General features: G+C 37.5%; 1 protein-coding gene across 2 annotated transcripts in view; it reads right to left on the bottom strand.

Moving 5' to 3' along the window:
* DIAPH3 (diaphanous related formin 3) overlaps positions 1-13,913 on the bottom strand; it is a 499,951-nt gene that overhangs the window by 233,647 nt on the left and 252,391 nt on the right. For both annotated transcript variants that reach the window (XM_029936634.1, XM_029936635.1), the window contains one exon: positions 164-403. In XM_029936634.1, coding sequence (XP_029792494.1) covers positions 164-403 — 240 coding nt within the window. The remainder of the gene's footprint in view (positions 1-163; positions 404-13,913) is intronic.

Genomic DNA, 13,913 nt, shown 5'->3' with positions numbered 1-13,913 from the left:
GTTGAGTAAATTAGCTCAGTTCACTCTGGGTTTGGGCTCATGGTTTGGTTCCAATTCTTGATAATGAGCACATCCAAATAAAAATATTTAAATAATGTAATCAGGGCTGGCATTTAAGAATAAGTGTTCAGGCAAATATGTGTGTTTAAAAAAACAAACTCACTTTACAGAGAGAGCTAAGGTTAAATCCGAAGGTTTGAGCATTCCGGGAGCCGGCGTTCATGTAGTTTCCCATTAGCAACACAAGTTCCAGCAACTTGCTAAAGCTTTTGCTCTTCCTTAGCTCCTCGCAGGCAGCACTGACAGCCATGATGTCAGGTTTGATGTTGTTCACCTGCTCTTCAAACTGAAGCTTAAAGAGAATAGCACTGAGCCGTGGCCGTAGTCTCTTCACATTGCTCATCTGATTGAAAAGAAAATAGCAGATTTCCTTTAAAATGCATGGTATACTTTAGTACCGTACGACTGCAAGTAATCTGGGATGATTTATTGGTATGACAGTGCCGAGGAAGCAATATGTCCCTTAAAACTGATAGCAGGGAGAAAGAAAAGCCTTGCTTGTTTTTGTGAGCAATCAAGAGTCATCCCTCAAAGAAAAAATTAACAATTCAGATGCTTGGGGGAAAAGGAAGCTTTAATTAAACGACAAAGTTAAAGTAATAGAGTACATATAATTTTTCACCGAAACCTAAATTTTAGAAAAGGTGACAGGGTGCAGAGGGAACACATGACAAAGCATTTCTCTCATTAATTTTTGTTCAATACTGTAAATGTTGGGTCATGTTTAAAACATTCAGAAAGGTCTAAAGAAGGTTTGTTTTCTTCAAATAGCAACTGCTGTCGTCAGAAGCCCTGCTGACTAACAGTATGTGTTAGATGGAGGAAAAGTAAAAAGGTCCCAATTTGTACTAAATTGACTTTCTTGAGAAACACAGCAAAGTAGAAGGACTCCTGACACACACTAAATTAGCAGAGTCGCTGTTAAAGAACCTGGGCAAAGCTAGAGCCAGAAGTCATGCAAAGCTTTGGGTCCAGCATATGCTAAGTTAACCCTGTTTGGGACTCTGTGATCCCCTGTTGGGGAGTGTGTGGGGTTGAAGATGTTGAAAAGAACAAAAAGTCTAGAGAGTCAGCCAGTTCTTGCCTAAAACTTACTCACCTGTGTTCTATCACAGAGAGAAGAGCCATGTCACTAAGTCTGGAGACGAAGAGCATTTAAGCTGTGTGTGAATGCAGTGAGCAAATGTGTTAGGGATTCAGACTTAAAACACATTGATGATGCGAGAATAGTAAAACTATTGAACATCAACAACTATTATAAATAAAAGCAGTGTGAGGCAAGGTCAAGGGAAAACAAACAGTGACACGACACCAGAGGGTTAAAATAAGGAATAGGTCTGTTAGTCACAGAGCATAAAGGAAAAAGTAAAGAACAATGAATGTCACACAAAGCTTATAGGATTTCTGTTCAGGAGACAGAAGGCTATCTATTCATAATGACCGTTGTTTAAAATTAACTAGAGCAGACAAAAGGCTGGATGTATTAGATTCAAGAAGATATTACAGACACTGTTTTGACAGAATAATACAGCCCAGCATACTCATCTAACAGGAACTGAGCACTTGGAGTTAGTGCTCAGTAGATACATTTGAGAGAATATCTTCAGATGGCCCAAATTCTTATAGTGATTGAAACGTTTCTCGGTAAATAATATAAATATCTAATTCACATTTAGTATTCCCCCCAGGCACCTGATATTTTAATGTTTAAGTGTACAGAGCCAAGATTCTAAGAATTTGACTAATGTAGTTAATGAGTCCCCTCTACAAAGGACTTTAAGAAAGGTCTTAAAATTCTGAGTTCAAGAAATGTCTTCAAATTCACCTAAGGAAGTATTTGTGTTTTCTTCCTACAAGAAAGTAAAAAGGGTGGGGTCCCTGGGTGGCTCAGTCCATTGAGCATCTGACTCTTGATTTCTGCCTCAGGACAAGGTCTCCCGGTTCATGGAATCGAGCCCCACAGCAGGCTCTGCACTGACAGTGAGGAGTCTGCTTAGGATTCCCTCTCTCCCTGTCTGCCCCTCCCCTGCTCATGCTCTCATGCTCTCTCAAAATAAACACTAAAAACAAAAAAAGTAAAAAGACTATAAGCTCAAAAACGATATAAGAATAAAACAAGAATAATGGTTTCATTGATTACATTTAGTATAAAATTTTAGAAAGATAAAATGAAGCCCTATTAGAATGTCAATTGTTAGTGGGCATGAATCCTTCTGTCTGGACACTGTATGTCCAGCCACATTAAGTAGAGTCAAGCAGTGATGACTTCTCGTAACATCATTTCATGTGTCTTAAATGTTTCCAAATAAACTAACTTCCCTAAATTTTTATCCTTAACCATTCCAAATGGTACTCACATTATACTGGGCCAACTCTGTATTCAGGCTCTATTACATTTAATATATATTAGAATACTAAGGTAGAGAACTCACATGAGTACCTGTGGTTATGGTGTATGATGCTTCCAGGGCATGTTTTCAATCTGTGCCCTTATCCATGATACTTTGTGACTTTGCCATAAACAAGAGAAGTATCCCAGGAAAATATTAGTATTACAAAATACGTTAATTTTAACCTATATTAGTCCACTATTTTATGCACAAAGCGAAAAAACTCTGCTTAAATGCCTCGATTAGACTGCCCCCAAAGATGTTAAAGTTTTCTTGCTGACAAGCTAACCATATGTAGCCAGTATAAAGTAATTAATTTTCCTAGAAAAATATAACCTAGATTTGTATGAGTAATGAGTCTACCTGGCACCAGGGACAAGTACCTTGAAAAGATAGAGTAAGTATATGATGTAATGCAGAACAAAATGCTATGAATTCACAAAAAACCCTGACAGAGCAGAGTCAGGAAACCTAAAAACACATCTTTGAGCAACATCTTTTAAAATTAGTTGTCCTTTCCATATGGTTCTTTCTTCCAAATTTCAAATAGGATTTTTGACTAATAAAAATAAATACATTTTAGGGAACAAAGTCACTGAGCTGGAAAAGAACCTGGAACTCACTCTGGTCTTGAGTCTCCTACTGAACAGCCTACTCTGATCCTGTAGGACACATGGTTGTCCCTGTTGTTTAAAAACTAAACTAAAGCCTGAAAGAACACTAACATTCTAAGATTTAGATCTTGGGATCTGTGAGAAGATCAGGGTTCTTTTTGTCATTAATCAAATCAGAGTCTATCCTCATAGAAGATCAAGAAAAAAAGGTTTAAAAAATTAGAGAATAGATATTTTAAAAAATGTTAACTCCTGAAGAATGTCTGCCTCTTCATTACTTCACATGACCTGTCAATACAGGATTTGCGTGATGTTTGCTTGCTACTGAAACTCTCGCTTGTCTGCTCCAGGAGAGGCTGAATGGCGAAATGGAGCGCTATGGGGCTCTAAATAACACTCTCATTGATAAGAAAGTCACTAAAAAAGAGGAGGAGAAAGAGAAGAAACTTATGAAAGTTTAACTGTAAAATAGTTAATAATTAAGAGTGCCTGGGTGGCTCAATCGGTTAAAACATCCAACTCTGATTTTGGCCCAGGTCCTGATCTCATGATTTGTGAGATGGAGCCCCGTGTCTGGCTCTGTGCTGACAGTGTGGAGCCTGCTTGACATTCTCTCTCCCTGACTCTCTGCCCCTCCCCTGCTCATGCTTGTGAGCCCGCGCGCGCGCGCGCGCGCTCTCTCTCAAAATAAATATACATTTTAAAAAGATAGTTAAAAAGAAATTAGAACGTAATTTTCACAGAGGTATCCTTTCAATTGGTTGATAGTCTTAGTAATATAAACTCACATCACCAAAATCTGACAATAGTGAGTTGTAATCTCAACATCAATCTAAAGTCATAAAAAAAGAAAGTGAAAATACTTTCACAGTTATTTGAAAGCAGGGGGCAGTACTCTTACAATCTCCCCGCCCGGTAATTAGAGATGTTCCATGCCAGAATAAAAAAATCTTTAAAGCAGTGACTGGTAAAAATCAATCAAAGAATATCCAGAAGTCTAGGGAATTTTTATGTCATACCTCTGTTTGTTGGCAACATGAAGTGCTCTCAGAGAAGAGACAAGTGAGATCAAAGAACCTTAGAAAATAAAGCAACAGGCACTGAGGTGCCTACGTCTGGACTGCTGCCCTTGGATCATCTGATTCTTTCCATCTGTCTTAAAGGGCAGAAAGTAGACCAAGTCCCCAGGAAGATGTCATCTTCCGTCATCTCATTATGATTATGGTTTTCACATATAATTTTAATGCCATCCATTGTTTTATGGGGGAAACAACAGAATCCATTGGATATTTTTATAGCAACTACGTCTAATACCATATCTGGTCTTCCTTATTTCTTTTATAAATGAGAGATATTCAGGAACCCGCTTATTCAAAGCTGGCGGCATTCTTCTCCCCCCGCCCCCCGCCCTTCTCGCCTTCAGACTTGTGCAGGCTCACCTCAAAAGAAATCTTAGTACATGTGCAGTATCTTTGTTATTCTTCCCTAAAGTCCGCCTGGAATTATTTTAACCATTCATTTTTAACTAACACTACAAGGAACCAACTGACTGAAAAGACACTTTCGTCTTAACTGACTGGCTACGCTAGCTAAAACTTTACTTCACAAATTTTGTACATGTATCAGGAATAACAGAACAGGGTTTTGGGAAGGTTAGAGGACTCCTTCAAGGTCACACAGCCAGTAGCACATGACCCCGGAGTGTGTGTGCCACTGAGAGCACAGTGGGAATTAATAATCCTATCTTAAAAACCATCTAACACTCCAACTACACCTACTATGTTTTCCTAGGAGTAGAAATGGCCTTTCTCCACAGTAGTTGTTACACCAAACACGTGGAGGTGACCCCGCCGTGAGACCTGCCTGGTACTGCTTCGGGGTTCTTTCTTTTCCCAGCTGCCTTCTGTTGGGCTGAATTTTTAGGGTTTTTTCCAGATTTGTGTTTGTTGTCCCCTCACACTGCACTTGCCACTCATATTTCCTTATTAGCTAATTCTTCCCTTCTCCGTGGGAGAGGTGCAAATAAGCAAAGGAAATGTGACAAATGTATCCTTGTCAAAGACAAGACTAGAGAAAATGACAAAGGGTTGAGAGAGGAAAGCAATATCTAAGACAGAAATGTAACTCTAATAACAGAATTCAGACACTTAGAAAAAGGTTTTAAACATGATTTCTTAAACTACATAAAAAAACACTGGCCCTTTACTGTTAGCTGGCCACTATTTTCAAGATCGCCAGAATGCTCAAGAAAAAGGAATAGGTCATTTCAAGAAATACATCAAAAACACAGCTATCTAAGCACCTTATGCCTGGGCAGTGCTCAGAATACAAAAAAAAAAAAAATGTTTTGTGTTTTGTTTTAATCAATGTGGTCTTATGATATTAAAGCTCCGAGGCTAAAATTATTTCTTTTAACTACACAACAGCAAAGTACATATGGTATGTTTTTTTATATTTTTTCATAGCAGTAAGCCAAGAAGTATACAAAAAATATTAAACGGATGAAATGTATATTCCCCCAGCTAGTCAAGCAGCAGTAAATTGGTTATAGCCATCAGTGCTTTATCTTTGTTTACAAGTGCTTATCAGTTCTGGACCACTAAGGATTTCACAGGAGGTCCAAATGAGTTCGGTCGATATTCAGGATCTGTAAGTGGGAATGCTAGAGAGCGAGAGACTTATTTAATTTGGCAGTCTTAGCAAATACTCTTAACACAGAAGTTTCATATCTGATGAATTAAAAAGCTGGCATAAAACCCAGAACCATTCTGGTGTCTGAAATTCATTCATGTCTGCTTCCAGACAATCCCCACCCTTCCATAAAAAACCAATGTTTTGATTTCTATCATAATAACTTAGTTTTGCCTGTTCTTGAAATTTATTTTAAAGAAATGTTCAGTCAACACTTTTTGTGTCTCGCTTCTTTCACTGAACAAAAGGACTTTGAAATCATGTACATGGATGTGATTGGTATTTTGTTCCTTTTTACTAATGAGTGATATTTTGTTGTAAAAATATACCAACATTTCTTTATCCGCCTTTGTTCTTGTTTTTCAGTTTGGGGCTATGTGGCAGGTTGGGTTAAACAGGGAACTGGAAAAATGGTATGTCAAGTTCTAACCCCAGGTACCTGTGAAAGTGCCGTTATTTGGAAATAAGATCTTTGCGGATACAATTAAGGATCTCCACAGGAGATCATGCAGGATTTAGGGTGGGCTCTAAATTAAATGGCTGATGTCATTTTAATTTAAAGCGGGGGGAGGGGGGGAAGAGAAACACACAGGAGAAGGCGATGCAAGAGGTGGCAGAGATTGAAGAGATCCTACCAGTTTGAAGAAAGACAAAGTCGTGACTGTGAGCAGCTACCGCAAGTGAGAAGACAGGCATGGAACACATTTTCCCTCGAAGGCTCCAGAAGGAACCAACCTGCCAACACCTCGATTTAGGAATTTTGGTCTCCAGAAATGTGAGAGAATAAACGTGTAGTTTTAAGTCACCACAGTTGGGGACATTTGTTATTGGAGGCCCTTGGAAACTAATACAGGACATTCTGAATATTCTTGTATGAATCTTCTCATTTCCATTAAGTATCTAAAAAGTAGAGTATAAATGTATAGTTTTCTAAGAAATTGTTAAACTGTGTTGCTAAGTGGTTGATACCATTTAATACTTATTTTTTTCTAGCTCTGCATGTTTAGGTCTATATTCCACCCCTCATTAATTTTTCTGTATGGCATGATGGAAGACTTGAGATTCATTTTAGTTCCTAGGGTATCCAAGTTTTACAGTACAGTTGGATACACAAAAATTCCGTTCCGCCCACTGACTAGCCTTCAAGTCTCTACCGATGTATCAGTTGATGATATCATTGTAGGTTAATTTCTAAACTTTCTAGAAAAAGTTTATTTGTGTATTTTTAAGCCAAAGTCTTGCTATCACAAGCAGTGGTCTAAAAGCCTTCCAAGTGTGTTCTTTTTCAAAACTCATTTTCTCTCTTCTAGGTCCTTTGCATGCCATATGAATTTTTTGTAACTTCCTGTCAATAACCATAATAATAACACCTGCTAGGATTTTTGACTTGGAATGTGTCTCAAATATTCAAAATCTAAGATCATTAGAGGCGGAAAATGGTAGGGCCTTTCACTGTAGGAGCATGGAAAATAGCTCATTTATAATTTCTTTAATTTCTCTCAGCAACATGTTGTAGTTTTCACTGTAGAAAATTAGCATGTGTTAGTGAAATTTTTTCCTAAGTATCTAAAGTTTTTGGATGCTGGAGTAAATAGTACTATTTTTATTTTGTTTTCCATGATCTCACTGTTTATAGAGAAAAATACAACTTATTTGCATATACTGATTATTCTGTGATCTTCTTAAATTCACTGGTTACTTCAACCAAGTTCGGTTATATGAATTCATAGGGAATTTACAACAATCAGGGAACTCAAAAATAAAGCTGGCTTACTTCTTCATTTCCAATGCACAAGTCTTTAATTTCTTTTTCTTTTATTATACAGGTTAAAACATGCATTTTAATGCTGAATAGAAGTCTAAGAATAGATACCCTTGTCTAGATTCCAATCGGAAATGACAAAGCACTTAATCTTTCATATCAATTATAAAGAGAGTTACAGGTCTTCCACAGATGTCCTTTATCAGGTTGAGAAAGTTCCTTCTATTTCTAGTTGCTAAGTGTTTTTATTTATCATAAATTCAAATTCTAAATACTTCTCATTTTACAATTCTTTAGGTCATGTGATTTTTCTCTCCTTTTTCTGGTTCTATAGTTAAGTATACTAATCTTTAAATGTTAAGTAAACTTTATACCACTTGGTCATGATATAGTTTTTTTTACGCACTAACATATTTGATATAAAAATATTTTGTTACTCTTTGCATATATGTTCAAGTCTAATTTTTTTTACTGAAATTCTTTGGAGTCCTGATATCTGTAATTTGAGAATTTGGTTTTGTTTTCAGTGCTTCCATTCATTCAAAATAATTTTCTTCTTTGACTCACAGGCAATTAAAAAACCACATTATGAAATTTTCAAACAGTGAGATGTTCCATTATTATTATCCAATTTACTGTTAACAGAACACACAGTCGGCAAGATTTCAATCTTCTGAAAATTACAGAGATATATTTTATGTCTCCATACGGCCTCCTTTGGTGAATGTACCATGTGTATTTGAAAAGAAAGCGTAGCCTGAAGTTGTTCTGAAGAAGCCCCACAAATATTAGAACAAGACCGCTGATAGAACTATCTCGATTTTCTAAGTAGTTGCTGTTTTTTTTCTTTGTTAATAGTTTTTCCTAGAATTTACTGAAAAAGGGACATGATAAGGCTAGGATTAAGGGGTTATCTATTTCTCCATTTAATTCAGCCAGTTTGTGCTTGATGAATTTTGATGCTGTTACTAGGAGCTTACATATTCAAGATGATTATTTCTAGTAAACCAAGTCCTTTTATCATTGTGTAATATCACTCTTTATATTCTCTGCCTTGAAGTATACGTTCCCTGAAATATACGTTGCTATGCTACTTTTCTTACTGTTTTGTTTCCTATGCGTCCCTTCTACTTTTCAACTACAAAAGCAAGAAAAAGATAAAAGAGATGCAGTCAAGCAATTTTTAGTATTCCATTTTATTCCTTCCATCAGCTTCTGAGCTCTATCTCTTTTAATTATATTTTTTTCTGGTTGCTCCAGGACTAACACAATGTATCTTTATGTATCAGTCTACCTAGAGTTACTATTAGGTCAATATTATACCTTAATATGTTTTCCTTTTTCTACATTTCACTCATATCTCATACCACCTGAGATTCATTTCATATGTGTAACGTTATAACAGTGCAATTCCATTTATTGTACCCCCTTCATTTGTGCAATACTAGCTTTTACTTCTATGTACATTATAAACCCCATCGTACTGTTTTTTTTTAATTATCAATTTTAAGTAATTTATGAGACGAGGAAACAATTTATTTACTATTTCAGGCACTCTTATTCCTTTCTGTAGATTGGGAGTTCCAACTGGTATCATTTTCCTCTGGCGTGAGGGATAACCTTTAGCATTTAGTAGGGCAGGTCTGATGGCTACAAATTCTCTCAGCTCGCCAAAAACACCTTAATTTTACCCTATTTGGGGAAGGGTATCTACTACCTGGAAAATTTCAACTTTACAGAGTTTTTTTTAACTTTATTTATTTTGAGAGAGAGAAAGAGAAAGGAAAAAAGAGATAGAGAGGGAGGGAGGGGCAGTGTGGAACCCGAGGTGGGCTGGAACTCATGAACTGTGAGATCAACTGAGCTGAAATCAAGAGTCTTTACTGACTGAGCCACCCATACACCCGACAGGGTTTGTTTTTCATTATTACTTCAACACTTCACACCCTCCGGTTGACTTCTGCTTTCCATTATTTCTGCAAGTTAGCAAAATCTCTCACTTTCCCACATAAAAGGTGTCTCCCCACCCCTAATTGCACCAGGTTCCTTTCATGAATATTTTCTTTATCTTTGGCTTTCAACAGTTTGACCAGGATGTGCCAAGGTCTTTCTTTTCTCTTTACATTTTCCTGGTTGGAATATGCTGAGCATCTTGAATCTTCAATTTCTATTCCTCACTCAATCTGGAAGTCTTGGCCATTATTTCTTAAAATATTTTGTCAGCCACAATCTCACTCTCTTCTCCTTTGGGGGCTCCAATTACAACTGTTCTGGAATGACCGGTATTTACCCACAAAACCTAAGGTTCTGTTTTTTTGTTTTACACAATTTTTTGCCTACATTCTTAAGATAAAATAACTACTGTAGAGCTGCCTTCAAACTCCCTGACTCTTCTGCTCTATCCAATACACTATTAAACCCACACGCTAAATATTTCAATTCAGTGATTAAACTTTTCAGTTTGAGAATTTCCATATGGTAAATTTTCATAGTTTTCATTTCCCTGCAGAGATTTCTCAATTAAGACCATGTTGTTGTTTTTAAATTCCTTGAAGATAATCTCCTGTAGTTCTTTGAACATATTCATAATATCCACAGTAAAGACTTTGCATGTGAAATCCCAAATCTGGGCCATCTTGGGTCTGGTTTGATTTTCTTTGATGATAGATTCCATTTTATTTTTCTTTACTATTTAATGTTATAATATGGCAACAACTGTTGAGTTATAATATTCCTTTGAGGAATGTTCACTCTAGTTTTAGCAGTCAAATTACTGGGTGATCACCTTAGGTTGCACAGGCTTGAGTTTATTCACTGTTAGTGCAGCAGTGGGAAGTAAAGGAGTTGCCCTAGCCCCTCAACCTTGGTATCCAAACTTTCTTCCCGGAGAAGGCTGCAAGGCTCGATTATAGGTTTCCTTAAGGTGAGTCCTGAGTAGGTATTTCTTTTTTGTGTTGTTTAAAAAATTTTTTAATGTTTATTTATCTTTGAAAGAGAGAAGGGGGAGAGGCAGAGAGCAAGGAAGACATGGAATCCGAAGCAGGATCCAGGCTCTGAGCACAGAGCCCGACATGGGACTTGAACCCACAAACCGTGAGATCATGACCTGAGCTGGTCAGACACTCAACTGACTGAGCCACCCAGGCACCCCTAGAGCAGTAACTCTTCAGTGTGTGGTCCTCGTTCCTAAAGTACAACTTTCCAGTTATTTGAATAAATGCCTCCCTGCAATGCTAGACCTTCAGGATCTCGGTTCCACTCCCAACTTGCAGCAGGTACCGTATCTTGATCAGCCCAGGAACAGCCCAGCCCCCAGGCACAGACACAGTGGAGATCCGCACAAGGACTAAGGACCCTTTCTGTGCAGCCCCTCCTCCTTTAATGCCCAGCCCAACAGAGTCCAGCTGTTTCAACTGCTACAGGTTCTGATCTCTGCCTCTTCTGCTTAGAGAAAAACAGCCTTTGCTTAAACTTTAGCTCTCTGTGCTAGAACTATAAATTTTTCACCAGGCCAAAAACTAGGCACTCATGAAGTTAGTAGAGTTTCTGTTTTCTCAAGGCTTGCAATTTTTCTCTACTGCTTGTCTAGTCTTAAAAGAGACGACTTGCATATTTTGCCTAGTTTATCTCTGCTAGCGGTTTACACAGCTTTTGCTAATTTATTCCTAAGTCTTTTATGTTTTTGTTATGTTACCGTAAATGGAATTTTAAAAACTTATAATTTGAGTTTTAAGAATACCAAAAAAGCTTTACCCAGTTTAACCCATTGTTTCTATTTTGCCCCATTTGCTTTATCCTATTCTGTCTTTCCCTCCATCTTACACATACACACACACACACACACACACACACACACACGCACACATTCGTGCACAGTTGATTAAAGTGATGCTCACCAGTTTTCCCAATGTAAAGTTGCTATATTTTTCCTTTATAATTAATAAGCATTTTATAGGGAGATACTTTGAGACTCTGTGAATAGTATGTATATAATCCATTTTCATCAAATTTTCACCTTCATGGTAATGGGGACAGCCCACGGAGTAGAATATTATAGTATTTATTCATCCTTATTAAAAATGCACTTTAAGGCCTTTCTGATGGCCTCAAGAATGAGATGCAAAGCCGCTTATAGCTACAATTCCATCTTAGGCCACAGTGTGACACACCAGCTAGTCTATAGTAACTTAGTTCCATGAGTCCAGTTCCCGTTTTCCATCATGTTTCCACAAGAGTCTCAGAAGAGAGTACGGAAACCTATACAATGAGACTTGCAGAATACAGAAAATGCTTCCCCGGCACTAGATGATACTCAGATCTAAAAAGCAACCTTAAAACAATGGTGTTTGCAAAGTGATGAATCACAAGAGACCTTTTTGCTTATAACTACAAAATGCTTTAGGCTTTATTTCAAATGAATGATGTATGGCTAGTAATTAGTGTGTGACTATAACGATGTTTTGTTTTGTTTTTGCAAATGAAACAAATTAAGCAGATTGTGCCATAAAATTTCAATACTATATAGATGGTCTAACTAGAAAGCATCATGCTTCCATCCCAAAAAACAACAAAGAAACCACATTTCCTATTATGGACTTAAATGCCCCACTTTTCAGGTGTCTATTTAGATGATTTAAAAACTCAAAGAAGAAAATCCCAAAATTTCTAAAAACTTAATTTCAAGTTCAACAATTTCAGCTCCTACTCAAACACTCTAAGTAATCTGTATCTATTAATAACTCAAAGTTAATCTTTAAATATTAAAAATAAATTGCTCCAGTAATGGAGCATACAGAAATCACTACTAAAAACAACTTCAAGGACAGTGGGCACCTAGAGCATAAACATATTTCTTAGAAACGTAAGTGTGGTCGGCACCACAAGAAAGGGAGTATTGTCTTTCATGTCATAAAAGTACAAGTTCATAGCTGAGCAGTAACAGTTACTGGCTGAGTGAACAAGTCGCCTCATCTATGAAATGGTAATGCCTATTTCTGGAGTTATGGGAGAGCCAGATACGATTACTCACTCATTTATATGTCAAATATTTATTGAACATTTATTATGTGCTAAACACTGTTTTTGGCCTTGGAGATTCACGTTAAAAATAAGATGACAAGAACCTGGTCCGAATGGGGTGTGCTGTAAATAAGCAGAAAGAGAAAAGAGAAAACCAGAAATGAATAGACAAGATCCTTTTAGATAAGGATGAGTGCTCCAAGTAGGGTTCAAGAGATACCATAATGATGCCCCCCCTCCCCCGCCCCATCATTCTCTGAATGCTTTCCTGACAAAGTGGTATTTGGGCTGAAGCAAAGAGATCTGCAAGAGTAAAGACAAATCTGAGGTGGGGACAGCAATTAAGTATGGCTGCAACACAGTAAGTAAGGGAGGAAGCGGTAGACTCTGAGTTTCGAGAAGTAGATACTAGATCATCTTACAAAGTATAATTAAATTAGAAACCATTAGAACTTCCAAAGTCAAACTCCCTTTCTGTCCAAAGATGGAAAAACAGGGACGAGACTTACCACCCTGCCTGAAGCAATAGTTCTCAGATGGTAGACACCAGTGTGGGACAGGGCATCTGGGAAAGGGGAAACAAAGTGAGCCCTGTGACTGTGCTAGCTCACTTTTGGGAGTTTCCAAACTGCAGCACAAAGAGGAGGAAGCCAGGTGGAATCATGGGGTCTCCATGAGTTGAGGAGATGCAGGTGGGAGTCTGCTGATGCCAAGGCAGCTAGAGTTCATGGGACAGAGTACCAGACAGAAAAGAGTTCCACAGAGAGAAATCTCTGGAGATCTCAAGAGATTCCCCGTGGCTTTAGCTCTGGTACTGATGAATACGTGCACATAAGAAAACCACTAGAGGCGGGGGAAAGAATCAGCTAACAGCACTGGAGGTAACTGTGCCTCATTCTCACACAGGGTTGGGAATGGTACTTGATCTCATCAGCCGGAGTGGGGAAAACTGCAAAATTCATGAAATATTGAGTAGAATACTCAGCAGAGTATTGCAGAGTATCACTCTTGGGGGAACAGAAGCTCTAGATTGAAGGCTCCTCAATTCCATGTAACAAAGCGTAAATACAAGCCACATAAGTAGCAAACTAGTTGTAAGTAATTGAACTGCCTCCCCAAACAAAGCACAAAAAAATAAGAGTACAAAAGTGTCTACAGAACAACATGGTAAAAAAAAAAAAAATTGGCACCCAAACAAAAATTATTAGCCACCCAAAGTGGCAGGAGAATATAACCATTGAGGAGAATTTTAATAAACACAGATTCAGAAATACTCCAATGACAGAAATAAAAATCAGGGAAAAGTTATTATAAAACTGTTTCATATGGGTTTTTTTGTTTGTTTTTGTTTTCTTGTAAATTTTTTTAATGTTTTAT

Source organism: Suricata suricatta, chromosome 4 (genome assembly GCF_006229205.1).
Source record: "Suricata suricatta isolate VVHF042 chromosome 4, meerkat_22Aug2017_6uvM2_HiC, whole genome shotgun sequence".
NCBI classification, from domain to species: Eukaryota; Metazoa; Chordata; class Mammalia; order Carnivora; family Herpestidae; genus Suricata; species Suricata suricatta.
This window is presented reverse-complemented; position numbering and strand designations above follow the sequence as displayed.